The sequence below is a fragment of the Anopheles gambiae genome, chromosome 2, assembly GCF_943734735.2.
Source record: "Anopheles gambiae chromosome 2, idAnoGambNW_F1_1, whole genome shotgun sequence".
In the NCBI taxonomy this organism is placed as follows: Eukaryota; Metazoa; Arthropoda; class Insecta; order Diptera; family Culicidae; genus Anopheles; species Anopheles gambiae.
In genome coordinates this window covers 51,568,612-51,581,642 of record NC_064601.1, presented here as the reverse complement: position 1 = coordinate 51,581,642, position 13,031 = coordinate 51,568,612, and the positions used below count along the sequence as shown (strand labels likewise).

The 13,031-nt window shown below is 42.2% G+C and overlaps 3 protein-coding genes across 4 annotated transcripts in view; all 3 read right to left on the bottom strand.

Moving 5' to 3' along the window:
• The window catches only part of LOC1274089 (protein TANC2), a 121,282-nt gene extending 118,421 nt beyond the window's left edge, over positions 1 to 2,861 (bottom strand). Inside the window, exon 1 of one of the 2 annotated variants that reach the window (XM_061640552.1) lies at positions 1,991 to 2,861. The gene's annotated coding sequence lies outside the window, so the exon portion shown is untranslated. The remainder of the gene's footprint in view (positions 1 to 1,990) is intronic. The other variant, XM_061640553.1, reaches the window with a different exon arrangement.
• A 1,981-nt stretch (positions 2,862 to 4,842) lies between these two features.
• LOC11176083 (uncharacterized) lies at positions 4,843 to 7,864 on the bottom strand. The gene is made up of 4 exons (XM_003436703.2): positions 7,593 to 7,864; positions 6,204 to 7,515; positions 5,742 to 6,117; positions 4,843 to 5,660 (listed from the first exon to the last, which is right to left on the bottom strand). Exons 1-4 carry the CDS (start codon positions 7,739 to 7,741, stop codon positions 5,512 to 5,514), a joined length of 1,986 nt encoding a protein of 661 aa, XP_003436751.1. The 5' UTR covers positions 7,742 to 7,864; the 3' UTR covers positions 4,843 to 5,511.
• Positions 7,865 to 10,075: 2,211 nt separating this feature from the next.
• LOC3290980 (uncharacterized) lies at positions 10,076 to 12,795 on the bottom strand. Its single transcript, XM_562761.5, has 4 exons — positions 12,561 to 12,795; positions 11,338 to 12,490; positions 10,873 to 11,248; positions 10,076 to 10,794 (listed from the first exon to the last, which is right to left on the bottom strand). The coding sequence occupies exons 1-4, from the start codon at positions 12,707 to 12,709 to the stop codon at positions 10,637 to 10,639; spliced, it is 1,836 nt and encodes a 611-aa protein (XP_562761.5). The 5' UTR covers positions 12,710 to 12,795; the 3' UTR covers positions 10,076 to 10,636.
• Between the last annotated feature and the right edge of the window lie 236 nt (positions 12,796 to 13,031).

Sequence of the window (13,031 nt, the reverse complement as noted above, 5' to 3'; positions counted from 1 at the left end):
TCACGATTGTCGTCACGCTTGTACCGAAGGTTCGATCGCGAGACCACGCGAGACCCAACATTCTAGCCGGGAGGTGCGCTTGTCCCTTTCGTCCCCTGATGGTCGGGATTGACTGAAACGATTATCAAACGCTATGTGAACCCCCACACGCACACGGGAGGAGATGATTATTTTCCTATAAATTATCATTAACATCACTGGCGCAGCCCTTCCATCCACCGCTCTCATTCCATCGGTGAGATGTGCTAGGGGTTTCAAAGTCATTTTACTAGCGCCCGGAGCAGCCACACGCAACAGGAACCATACCGAAACCATAAGAACGCAGCAAGATCGAAAAGGAAAAGTGAGACAAATGGGTGCGCCTTTATGCAACCTTCAACACAGCTTTTCCCCCCGATACTGGTGTCTCGAGAGCTGCCGTGCGCATCTGGAGATTGAGGGGACGACACAAAACGTTCCGAGCGGTAGAGCTAGTAGTACTCCCCTACCTAAAACCGACTGAACTGGAAAGCAATCGATGATGGAAAATGACGGAACGGAATCCCTTGGCTCACGTTCGTCTGCAGTCGTAAGGAAGGGGAAGAAAGTCGCATCATTTCGTCACCTTCCATTTGACTTTCTTCCGTTCAGTTCCGGTACGCAAACGCCGAAGGTCGGAGTTTACGGGCATGAAACAGGAAACGGTAAACGTTGGCTCGGAGAGAGCAGCAACCAGGAATAGCATTTTCCAATGCACGAAGCGGCCGAGTTTGACGATAGATTGACAAATTCGCTACATTTAGTTGGGGCCCCTCGGTACGCAATGATTCGTAGTAGTAGCACGTGTTTTTTGCTGAAACGGTACCGGAAATGGTACATTGTTTCACAAACAGTGTCACACCGGTCATTCATCATGGCGTGTTTGCATTACGATGCCATCAAGAGATGACACAGAAACTGCACACATAAAGGTCTTTAAATAGAGCATGATGCAGGGGATAGATGCACATTTCACGCCCAGAGAGAAAAAGAAGAAACATTCGCTTGACATACGGCGATCGCATTGTTTAAACACGAGAAAACGATCACTTTTAATTGCAAATATTTAACTGACTTATTCCAATCATTTTGAGCTGCTACATAAAAAGTAACTCATGACATGTGAATCATAATCAATTTAGCATTTTGCAATTTACTAGTTTACAAATCAACTCAGACACACACACACACATACACCCATGTAGACACCATTGAGGATGAATTATCAACGATCGCTACATAAATTGAGCCATTTACAATGCAGTCGTGAAAAATGCTCCAAGGTATCGTGTAGTATCAAAAGGGCACCAGCTCCTACGGAGCGGAACCCCCTGAAGGTGGGGATTAACGAAGCAAAGCACCATACGAGAGCAATCCCCGTATCCTTCTCCGGCTTCTCCGGCGATGAGATAAGACCACGCCAGGGCATACAAAAAATAAAACACAAAGCAAACACAAAACTGTTTTGCAAAAGGTGAACGGTGCCGAACGGTGCTCAAGTAAATCACCTATTTCCTCGCCCCCTCTCCCTCCAACATGATGCTCATTTACAAGGTGCTACGCATAATTGCCGGCGGAAAAGATCGTCCTCGATCGCCGGTCCATGATAAAAAGCTGCGCGAGATTCGAGTCCTTGAAACCTTTCAACCCCTTCGCGTTACCTGCTGCACTGCGCTCTGGTGCGCCGTCTCGCGAAACGTAATGAAGAAAGGCTAAGACAAAAAGAAAAATATTTACCACCCATTTACATTTGTGTTTTTGTTTTTCCTTCAGTGTTTAACATACTGCCACAGTTTTGCGCCTCAGTTGCCGATCGCGGTTCCGATCTTGCCGGCAATTTGCACTCGCAGGCTTCGCTGATGAACTAGAGGCAGTGATCTGAAGCGCACCGAACTCGGCACGGCAGCAGCGTAGTTTGGGAGGTAGTAAAATTAATTAAAATTAATTTTCGGCAACCGTTAAAACCATTTACCTTACGTCGCCCGGGCACGTTAGGGTTGAAGTTAAAAGGTTCGACACTAACGCCTTGCTCCGATGCCGCGGCCAAACTTTACTAACGCAGGTAGCCCAAGCACTGGGGTAAAATATCGGTCAGCCCCGTTCCAGGGGACCCCTTGGAGCGATTAATTGACCCCCGAAGTGATTTATCCTTCCGAGCTCCGGTTCCGCACGATCAGCGCACACTTAACACACACTGTGTCATGCTTTCACATACACTCACACATGCACATATACGTCACCACGGATGGATAATTTGTTATCAGAACATTTGTTTACTCGCTCTTTCTCTTTTAATGGCTTTCACTTCAACACGTTCTCGTGGCGATGAGTGGGATGAAAAATGGACAAGCACTTTTGCACGGGCTCGAGAAAGTCACTTACAAAACGATTACCAAAGCAGGCACAACCGATAAACGAACGAATCGTGGGGGCAGGTACGCATCTACACAACCGTCAATTAATCGCGACGAAGGATGGCGGGTTCGATTCATTCAAAATGAATTTAATTTATTGCACACTTTAATTTTATTTGCACCCGAAATAAATATCGATCACGTTGTTCCGTTAACGCTCTTGCAGTGGCAGTTTCAATAAATAAGCGTAAGCGCACTCCCGGTCGTTATAAATAACATAAATAGATAGATAAATAAATAAATATTCTGTACACGCTACTGGTCACACACGCGGTGGAGACACTTGTCTAGGACATCTTAATTTTGGTATCGGAATAGCGAATGGAAGTGAAGCCACACTGCTTCACACAATGGTGTTTCCGCGCCGGCTCGCTAAGCAAAGCGCGCCCGGCAAGCCGTCCGACGCCTGCGGTGGGAAAATGGAAACTAACATTCGTGAAAAGCTGTGCGCAGTGCGCTCGTGATCGTGCACATGGGGGTTGCTGACGATACCGATCGTACGCTCTTTCACATGGTTTTCCATCAGTGCGCACGACTGCCTCGGCTCGATCACGGTACAGTGTTGCACAAGATTGGAAGGGCATTATATTATCCAAAATAATTAATACATTTGATATGGAGAATGTGCTACAATATCCACACTATGAACAAAATTCGATTTAATGTGTGAATCATACAAATAATAAGGCTAAATAATGAACTACATTTAAGATTCCGTCTGTAGATAAACTTATTCAATGCACTGTAGACACACCAAACAAAAAGGGAAAACATGAAAAGGATGTCAAAACATTGCGATGCATCTCGTCAAGCGAGAAAATGCCGATCAGACACAACTACGTTCGTCTCGTGAGCACCAGGATCAACGACACTGCAATGATGAGATTTTTTTTTCTTGAACTCGTGTCGTTAGAGATGCGTGTTTCTAGAGAGTAAAAGGAAAAGACAAAGAGGCACGTTACAGCTAATAGGACTCAATGCACTTCCTATAGGATGGAGAGAGGGACAGGAAATGCATTGAACGCAGGAGCAACGAAGGCAATTGAAACATCACGGACTTTCATAGAATTCTCCTACTTCTTGCTCGTTCTTTTCAAAGTAAGGATTTTGGAACGGGAGTCGTTGCGAAGGTTGTTTAAAAAACAAGACAGAGGCACAATCTTTAAACGTCGATGAATATCGTGTAAAGCGTACGATTGATTTGCTGTTTATGTTTACGCGTAGCGCTAATGGAAGTTCCTGTCAACTTTACTTAACTATCGGATATTCAAATCAACTATCGTAATTACTTGTGCTAACTCTATTGCGAATTATTTGAAAGCAATATACTATTTTTTCTAATTCTAGCTGGGGTCCGATTTCATGATTGAGTGAAAATAAATGAGAAATGTTCAATCCACAAAGATTTTTAACTAACAAAATGTCTTGTATACCAAAAGAAAGAATATTGTGTTCCTGAAATACTATCTCTAAATTACATATAAAAATATGATATAATTCATTTTTAACTTACAACTGAGACATTTTCTCGATTTGTTCCCGCTGTAGAAGTATTTTTTTTTTTTTGAGAGGTGTTTTCGTGTCAGCAAATAATGAAGAGAAGTAATTTAAATGTATTTTAAAGTATTTAAAACATTTTATTTCAGAAAACGTTGCAAGAAAAAATTTGAGAAGCAGATTAGCCTTACTTTTAAAATCCATTTCTGGGCCAGTATCTAGTGCATTATTATCAAAAATTATTGTTTTCGTTAATTTTCACTCGCCCAGTACAATTTGCCCACATCACTATTCCTTCACTTCGTATTGTGGCATGGCGTTCAAAAATCAATCTGCCCAAAACTGCTTGCCAAATATTGAATTAGTAAGCCGGTATCGGGAAAGAATTGGTTGAAAATGAACAGTCGTCAAAAATTAACCAGAGTTGTTAAAAATTGCTCGATTTTGGCATCACGAACACACTGAGTTCATTTGTTAATTTTAATTTGTAAGTTCAATTTGTTAAAAATAGACTATTTCTTGTCTTATCTCAAAATTTGCAATGTTGGAAGGTTTTCTATTCATTTTTTCGAAATGCTCTTGAATGATTGAACTCATTTTCATGATTTCTATTTATTTTTTTATATTTTGATGTATCAAAAGAACTATAGCGTTTTTCCCGTGAACCGGTTCATTGATGTAAACTGAATGAACTATACGATTCCAGTGCATTTGGCACACCTCTAATTCGAAGGGAAAGAACTTATCAACAGAAATATATCTATTAATTCAGTATGTGAAAAAGATCAAAATAAACTAATTGCTAGATCACAAAATTATAATAAGTTGGTACAATTATGCTATCTATGTATTGTTAAACTCATATTGTCATCATGTTATAGTTCATCTTGTGTAAAAATAAATGCTTTTAAGGTTCTGGTTCATTTCAGTTTTAATTCTACTCGAAAAATGAATACATCACAAACTTGTCTTGTATTATTCATACATTTGTACTTCAATATTACCAGTCCAGCGCAACAAGCACGCATGTAAACGAACGCATCTAAAGGCACTATTAAGATTCGCTACGCAGTTAAGTAAATACGTAATCAATGGTACCGAAGTTTTGGTTTCACTAATTCAGGAACTTGAAGCGAGATTTAATGTAATTTAGTTGAAGAACATACTCGTAGTGAAAATATATAAAGCAACGGAGAAAACATTTCCATTGCTTCAAGATGCAATAATTGTAAATTCAATAACAATAAAAATATGAATAATGAAAAACTGTCAAGATCAGACAAATGAAACACAGCTTCTCAAGCTCTTGTTTAGCCCATTTAGCGCAATTCTCCGGTTTGTTTCTATACCTCTTACATATGTTGTCGATTTTAGGATCGCTAACCTTTTCAATAAATTCGAATTCATGGCAAAATATCACCCATACGTTTCGTGTTCGTTTTGTTATCAAAATAATTTGCGAGTCAAAATAATAAGTCAAAAAGATAAATGAAATAATAATCGAAATAAATGGAAGTATGGACGAATCGTTCAAAATAGATGAGGAAAAATACATATGCTCACCATAAAGCATACTAAAACTTCACTTTTCAAAAGCCACGACATTAAGGTGGATAGTATCACCTATCTCTTCATCATTCGTATGATGAACATCCGCCCTAATCGCCATTCCTGGCAACATGTCCACATTGCTCTCATCTCCGTTTATCGCCTGCAGCAGGAACTCCGGATCTAGAACAATTAAATTTTACAATTAAATTAGAATCTATTTTTAATTTAACCATCATCCATCATTGTCGAAAGTCTACTTACTTTCCACAATGCTTTCAACCGCAAACAGATGTCGGGTCAATCCGGGAGGATATCGACGAACCGGTGCATCGATGTCCTCATCTGTGAAAGCGGGCAAGTCTAGCAAATAGAACTGTACCGCTTTGCCGTCCTTGAAATCTACTGCCGCGGCACGATGCCAGATGTCCTTCACTTTTACAATACAAATTTCTTGCTCCTGCGGATTGTATGGATTTGGATCGATCTGTCCATACATCTGACATTCCTTCATCATTTTTTCGAACGCAGTGTAGTTCGATTTAGTGATCACTGAGATCTTATTCTCATTGAAGGCATGCAAAGCATGCGTGATCATCAATTCGGCTCCCTTGCTCTCGCAAATGTTAGTCTCAACCAGCTGGAAAAACACAAGAACAAACAATTTAGCATAAGGAAATAAATGTGAAGAATTATAAGTTAAACAATAATATGATAAGTACTCACTTCCATTATGGTCACTGGCTTGTACGTGGTAGGATTGGTAACTACCAGCTTTGGCACAGGGTTGGCCGCCGGCGGTCGCAGCTGGGAAGCCATTTTTTTCTGTATGTTCGATGAGGCCGCTGGATCTTGCATGGCCAAAAGCTTCTCGCTCAGTACGTATTGCTGCAGCGAATGGCGCATGTCCACCATTTTGATGTGTGTATTCGGTATGTCGATCACCGTGGTTAGCACAAACTCGTGTAGATCGACCATCGTTACGAGAAATTCTTTCATGCGCGGCGTAATCGATTTAACATTATCGATCCAAACCGGATGTGTCACGGTATGGGCATACTTGATCTTCGGGTCGGGAATTTCTTTCAGCTTCTTCCACTCTACCTTCAGCCAGTTGCCAAAATCGGGGAAGAACACTTCGGCAATACCGTCCTGAACCGACTTCACCACCGACCGGTAGAAGTCATCCTCAAATGGTGCGAACACAATATCCTCCACCGTTGGTGGTGCCGACAGGAAATCTTGAACAGTCATGGCGCATTGCAGCGAACGGACGATCAAAGATTGGAAGCTATTTGGCTCTCCGTTGGGCCCGGGACCACAATCATAAACGAACAGCCGATCGTTTGCAACGTATGAAATTTTCACGCTTCGCCCTGGCTCGGGGAAAACACCGTGTTGCAACAGTTGAGTACGTGGCGGTACAACGGTTTTAAGAACAGGCTTTTCGATGGCAGCCGACCCGGCCGGTTGGCTTGTTTTCAACGCTTGCAAGGGATTTTTCAACGTTTTCGGTACGGATTTTTCCTCCTGTGCAACAGTTTCTACCGGTGGAGACCCTCCTTTCTGCGTAACGAACGGGTTATTCGTAGCTTTCGGGATTGCTCCATTTGCGACAGGTTGGGCTGCTTGGTTAGCTTTCAGCGCGGCCAATGGATTGTTCATCAATTTCGACATCAGTTTTTCGCCGTTGGAGATGGGTCCTGCTGCAGGCGGTTGATTTTCCTTTTGTATCTGCATGTTCGATAGTGATTTGGTCATTGCCACTTCATTGGCGACGGTTGTAGCCGGAACGTTGCCATTTCGAGGCTGCTGCACATCGGTTGATATTCTCGGTGTTGCCACAACGTTCATCACCGGTTCCGGTATTTTTTCTTGTTGCCGCACCACATTCGAGGGAATGTTCGACACATCGCCAGCAGACGCTACCGTCTCCTCCTGCTTTGACACCACGTTCGAGGGCTTCGTAATCGGCGGAGGTGGATATTGTGTTAGTAATGCCGAGTTTCCCAACAGTGGGGTTGCCGTAACCAATCGACTGCAATACACAAAAACGAGGGCTATTTGAAGGGTGTGCTCCATACCATCATTATCGCTTTCTCAAGAAATACTTACGGGATACAGAAATCTCTGTGCATGGGCCAGTGATTCATCTGGCACGATACACCGCAGTAATATGTTCCGCACGTGAAACACTGAAAATTTGCACCTTGGACACTGCAAGCGCTACACCCAACGGGAGGAAATATTAGCTTGGAAGCCATTTTGCGAGACGCCTTTGCGAAACAGTGAAAAGCACATGTGTTCTAGTCGGGTACTGAGAATTGAATAACGAAAGCTATTGTGTTTGTCCTCCTTCCGTTGGCTTCAAGACCGTGGATGAAACAAATTTGACAGATGATTAAGGGTGTTACTTTGGAAACAATTCGTATCATTTGGACACCGATTTGGGATTATTATTTAATCTTATTTACTGTTCTGAAGCTTGTGATTGTACAGAAAAACTCTTAAAATTTTATTTCTCAATAATATTGATAATAATCTCAAATAACAACACATTTTTATAAAATATACGATCTCTGTACGGGCAAATCAATGTTTGACTGACGAATCTTGTGGCAAAGCATTTTCATCGGGCGTGAAACCTACACGGCATATTCAGCATGTTTCTTCTTCCTGTTCGACACACCAGAGCGGGAATGCTCTTTGATTTGGTTGGGGATAAACAAACATGATTCAAAAGCGATTTGCATTTCCCTTTTCCATGCACCATGTCACGGTACAATACTATGGCTGTGGCTTATAATTTGCACCGTAATTTACCTATCTATTTATTATATATTACAGCATTTGCGATGGAAAATATTTACCATTATTGCGTTCAGAATCGGCAAAGGTTTCGGTTTCTTTAAAACAATTTCATCTGTTTTGTCGTTTCATCACGTTTGGCCACATAACTTTAATACGGAATCACGGAAACTCTGTTTTTGCCATAACCGCCATCGTTAAATGTAAGGACCTTTAGAAATCAGATAGAGAGATTTGGTTCTCATTCAACCTGTATCTCATTTGCTCGATCGAAATAAAGTTTCACTCCACTATATTGTTGGTGATTTCATTAATCACCCTTCTGGGAAGTATGAAGTAGAATATCCTATTTCTAATATCCTCACTAATTGCTCTCGCAAGTAATTTGAGGAACTTATGTCTCTGAAGGTGATGTAGATGGTCCCCGATAAATGGAAGCGGCAACAACTGGTGCTGCCTACCAAATCCAAGGTTTTGGAGCGGTTGATTCAGCGGATGCTGACAAACCACCTCGAGACCTCCGGTGAACTATCGGACGCCCAATATGGGTTCTATAAAGGGATGCCATCCAACGGGTGATAGATAACGGCAAGGTCGCGCTGGACAAAAAACGGCAAGGTCGCGCTGGAGAAAAAACGGCTAGGTTGCGCTGGACAAAAAACGGCAAGGTCGCGCTGATCAAGGTCGGGGCTTGAGGACCGGAAGCTCCACTACGATGAAGGAGTAGAGTCGAGGACAGTTTCTGCTGGTGTTCCTAAGGTTTCGGTTCTAGGACCAAGATTGTGGAACGTCATATATGACGAACTACTCCTAAGGACTAAGAACAGACATCATCGGCATTGCTGACGACGTAGCTTTAAATTTTTTGGGAAGGACCACGGACCAGGTCAGCGCCTTGGCGACGACTAACCTGGGGTAGATCGAGCGGTGGATGCAAGGAGTTGTTTTAGAACTCGCCCACCAAAAGACCGGCTTCATGATCTTTTGCATGTCCCGCAGCTCTAGCTTCCCGACACTATAGCAAGCGGGACAAGGTATCCTGGATGGCTCAACTAACTACCCGAGTGGGAGAACGTCGTGGAAGACGTGGAACACGTGATGTTCTCCTGTCCACGATTCGACCGGATATGGAATGAGATGCAGCGGCAGTGATGTTCCCGAGTTCCGATTAGTGATGGGTAATCCGGAGCGGAGTCATGGATCAACTCTGACTCCGGTGCGCAAAATATGACTCCGACTCCGAATCATAACCGGATTTGACTCCGGATCAGTCCGGAACAATCTGGATGAGTTTGGAGGAGTCCGGATCAGTCCGGATGAATTCGGCTGAGTCGGAACGAGTTCGGTAGAGTCCGGGCGAGTAGTTTAGGTTGTAATTGCTAATTCCCAAAATGACTGTCCATTGTCGTTTATACAATTCTTGATGAGTTCATTGACTTTCCAATAAGGCATCGAGTATGTACGATACAGTATAACAATTTTCTTTCTTCTAATAATAATATCCTTTTCCGTCAGATTTAAAAACCTTTTTCCTTTTAGCGCATGCTTCCCGAAAACTCAGTCAAAATTAAAATAGCCTTACTGTTTTTGTACCACCAACTGAAACTACTCGCCCAGACTCGACCAGACTCATTTGGATACTTCCAGACCCATCCGAACTGATCAGAACTGATCCGAATTGAAGTCGATGAGTCCGAAGTTTTTCCCGAGCACATTTGTTTTGACCTTCAAAAACATGCCAGCATCATCCGTTGCCCTGCTAGCGAAAGATGAACACGTTAAGGGACAACTAAGTTTCATCAGTTAGTTTTTAATACCAATCACAAAAATAATACACCATACATCTGATATCCGTTATTAATGAACCAATATACCTCTTTCTTAACAGTTCAGTAGAGTGAGACGGTCATCTCGTTAACGTGGCTCAGACATGTGTAGCCTCATACATAACAGGCACTAGTAAATTCATACGGATTGTTGTAGAGATGGTAGTCATAAATGATAATGTAATTTTGGTTTTTTAACAGTTCGGCGACTTCATATAAAGTGAAATGTAATTTAATTACATATTATAATAAAGAAAATTCCTAATTGAACCATACCCTGAACCTAGCGCAAACTTTCGTTATTTCTCACGAGCTTAGCAAAATTCTCTTTCTTTAGTATCTATGTTCTAAATATTGGCGATTTTAGGATCGCTAACCTTTTCGATAAATTCTAAATTATGGCCGTACATCACTCATACATTTCCGTTCGTTTCGTTATCAAAATAATTCACGAAAAATAGTCAAAAAGATTAATGAAATACACAGACGTTCACTACAGTCGGAGAGAAATAATACATATGCTCATCATAAAGCATACAAACTACCCTTTTCGTAAGACACGACATTGAGGTGGATAATATCATCATCATTTTTTTGATAGACATTGGCTCTAATCGTCACTCCTGGCAACTGCTCTACTTTGTTCTCATCTCCGTGTATGGCCTGCAGCAGGAACCCCGGATCTGGAACGTTACAATATTTCATTTGCATTAGAAAAAGTGATAGTCCCTTAAACACATTAAAAATTCATCATGACTTACTTTCCACAATGCTTTCGACTGCAAACAGATGTCGTGTCAATCCGGGAGGATACCGACGAACTGGTGCATCTTTTATCTCGTCCGTGAAAGCGGGCAAGTCTAGCAAATAGAACTGCACCGGTTTGCCGTACTTGAAGTTAACTGGTGCCGCACGATGCCATATGTCCTTCACTTTAACAAGACAAACCTCTTGCTTCTGCGGATTGTATGGATTTGGGTCGATCTGTCCGTACGTCTGACAATCCTTCGTCGTTTTTTCGTACGCAACTTGATTTGATTTGTTGATCACTGAGATCTTATTCTCGTTGAACGCATGCAAAGCATAAGATACTACCAATTCGACTCCCTTGCTTACGGAAATGTTGGTATCAATCATCTGAAAAAGCATATAAAATATACATATTAAATTTACAGCAAAAATAAATGGAACCTAGATCGAAGCAAGTACATAAATTAACATATCACCTCAGAATAGTAGACAGGCTTGTAAGTGTTAGGGTTGGTGGCTACCAGCTTGAGCGCGCTGTTCGGCTGTCGTAGCTGCGCAACTAATTTTGTCTTCAAATTTAACGAACTCTCTGGTTGTTGCAACGCCAAAAGCTTCTCGCTCAGTACGTATTGCTGAATCGAATGGCGCATATCTACCATTCTGATGTGCGTGCTCGGCATGTCGATCACCGTGGTCAGCACAAACTCGTGTAGATCGACTATCGTCTCGAGATATTCATTTACGCGCGGCGTAAACGACTTTACGTTATCGATCCAAACCGGATGTGTCACTACTACAGCATACTTGAGCTTTTCGTCCGGAATTTCTTTCAGCTTCTTCCACTCGATCTTCATCGAGTTCCCAAAATCAGGAAAGAACACTTCAGCAATGCCATTCTGCACGGATTTCACCACCGATCGGTAATAGTCGTCTTCGAATGGTGCGAACACTATTTCTTCTATGACTGGAGGCGCAGAAAGACAATCCGTGACGTGCATAGCGCAATCTAGTGAACGTGAGATCAGCATTTCAAAACTGTTTGGTTCGCCATTCGGGCCCAAACCGGAATCGTAAATGTAGAGCATATCCTTTCCAACGTACGAAATCTTAACGTGTCTTCCTGGCGCCGGGAAAGGACCCCGCTGCAATGGTTTTGGAGTGCGTGGCGGTTCGATTTTTGGAACAATTTTTCCTTTCACAACAGATATTTCCCCTGATTGAAGCGCATTTAGCACTTGCAATGGGGTTTTCAATGGTTTCGGTGCTGGGTTTTCGTTATTACCGACTGCTTCTGCTGGCTGGCTTGGTTTCGGCGCTTGCAATGGGGCTTTAATGGCATTTATCGCTGGTTTTTCACGATTGGAGACAGCTCCTGCCGGAATATTATCTTTTACTGTTTCCACATCCAGCGCCGTTTTCTTCGCTGCCACGCCATTGGTAACGGGTCCGTTATTATCCTTGCGTGTCTGTAGATCCGGTAACATTTTCGTCATTGCCACACCGTTAGTTACGGGTTTAGGGATTTTTACCAGATTCGGCGCCGCACTCAATGTCTTCGCATTTGTCGAAAGTGCATTTTGCGTTAGCAGTGACGAGTTTTCCCGCAGCGGTGTTGCCATAACCAAGCGACTGCAAAAATAAGCAAAAACGAAGGCAGTTATAACAAAAGCATTGTTCCAATGTTCCAAGAAATACTTACGGAATGCACAAATCTTTGTGCAACGGCCAGTGACTCATCTGGCACGATACACCGCAGTAATATGTTCCACACGTAAAACATTGGAAATTTGCATCTTCAACATTGCAAGCGCCACACCCAGCGAGAGCAAACATTTGCTTGGAAGCCATTTTGCGAGACGCCTTTGCAAAACACTGACACGCGCGTGTGTTCTCCTCGAGTACTGAGAATTGAATAACGAAAGCTATTGTGATTGTCCACTTGCCGTTGACAAGATTTTGTATGAAACCATTTTGACAGACGATTAAGGGTGTTGCTTTAGGAACCATTCGTATCGATACCAATTTGGAAAACTATTATTATATTTTAGTACGCTCGATTTGTATTTTTAAATGTGTTAATAGTCAAAGAATATTGCAATCTTTTCGCATTTTGAAACAATTAATAACAACAATTGACACTATTTTTTTATATATTAGCTTATTATATTGT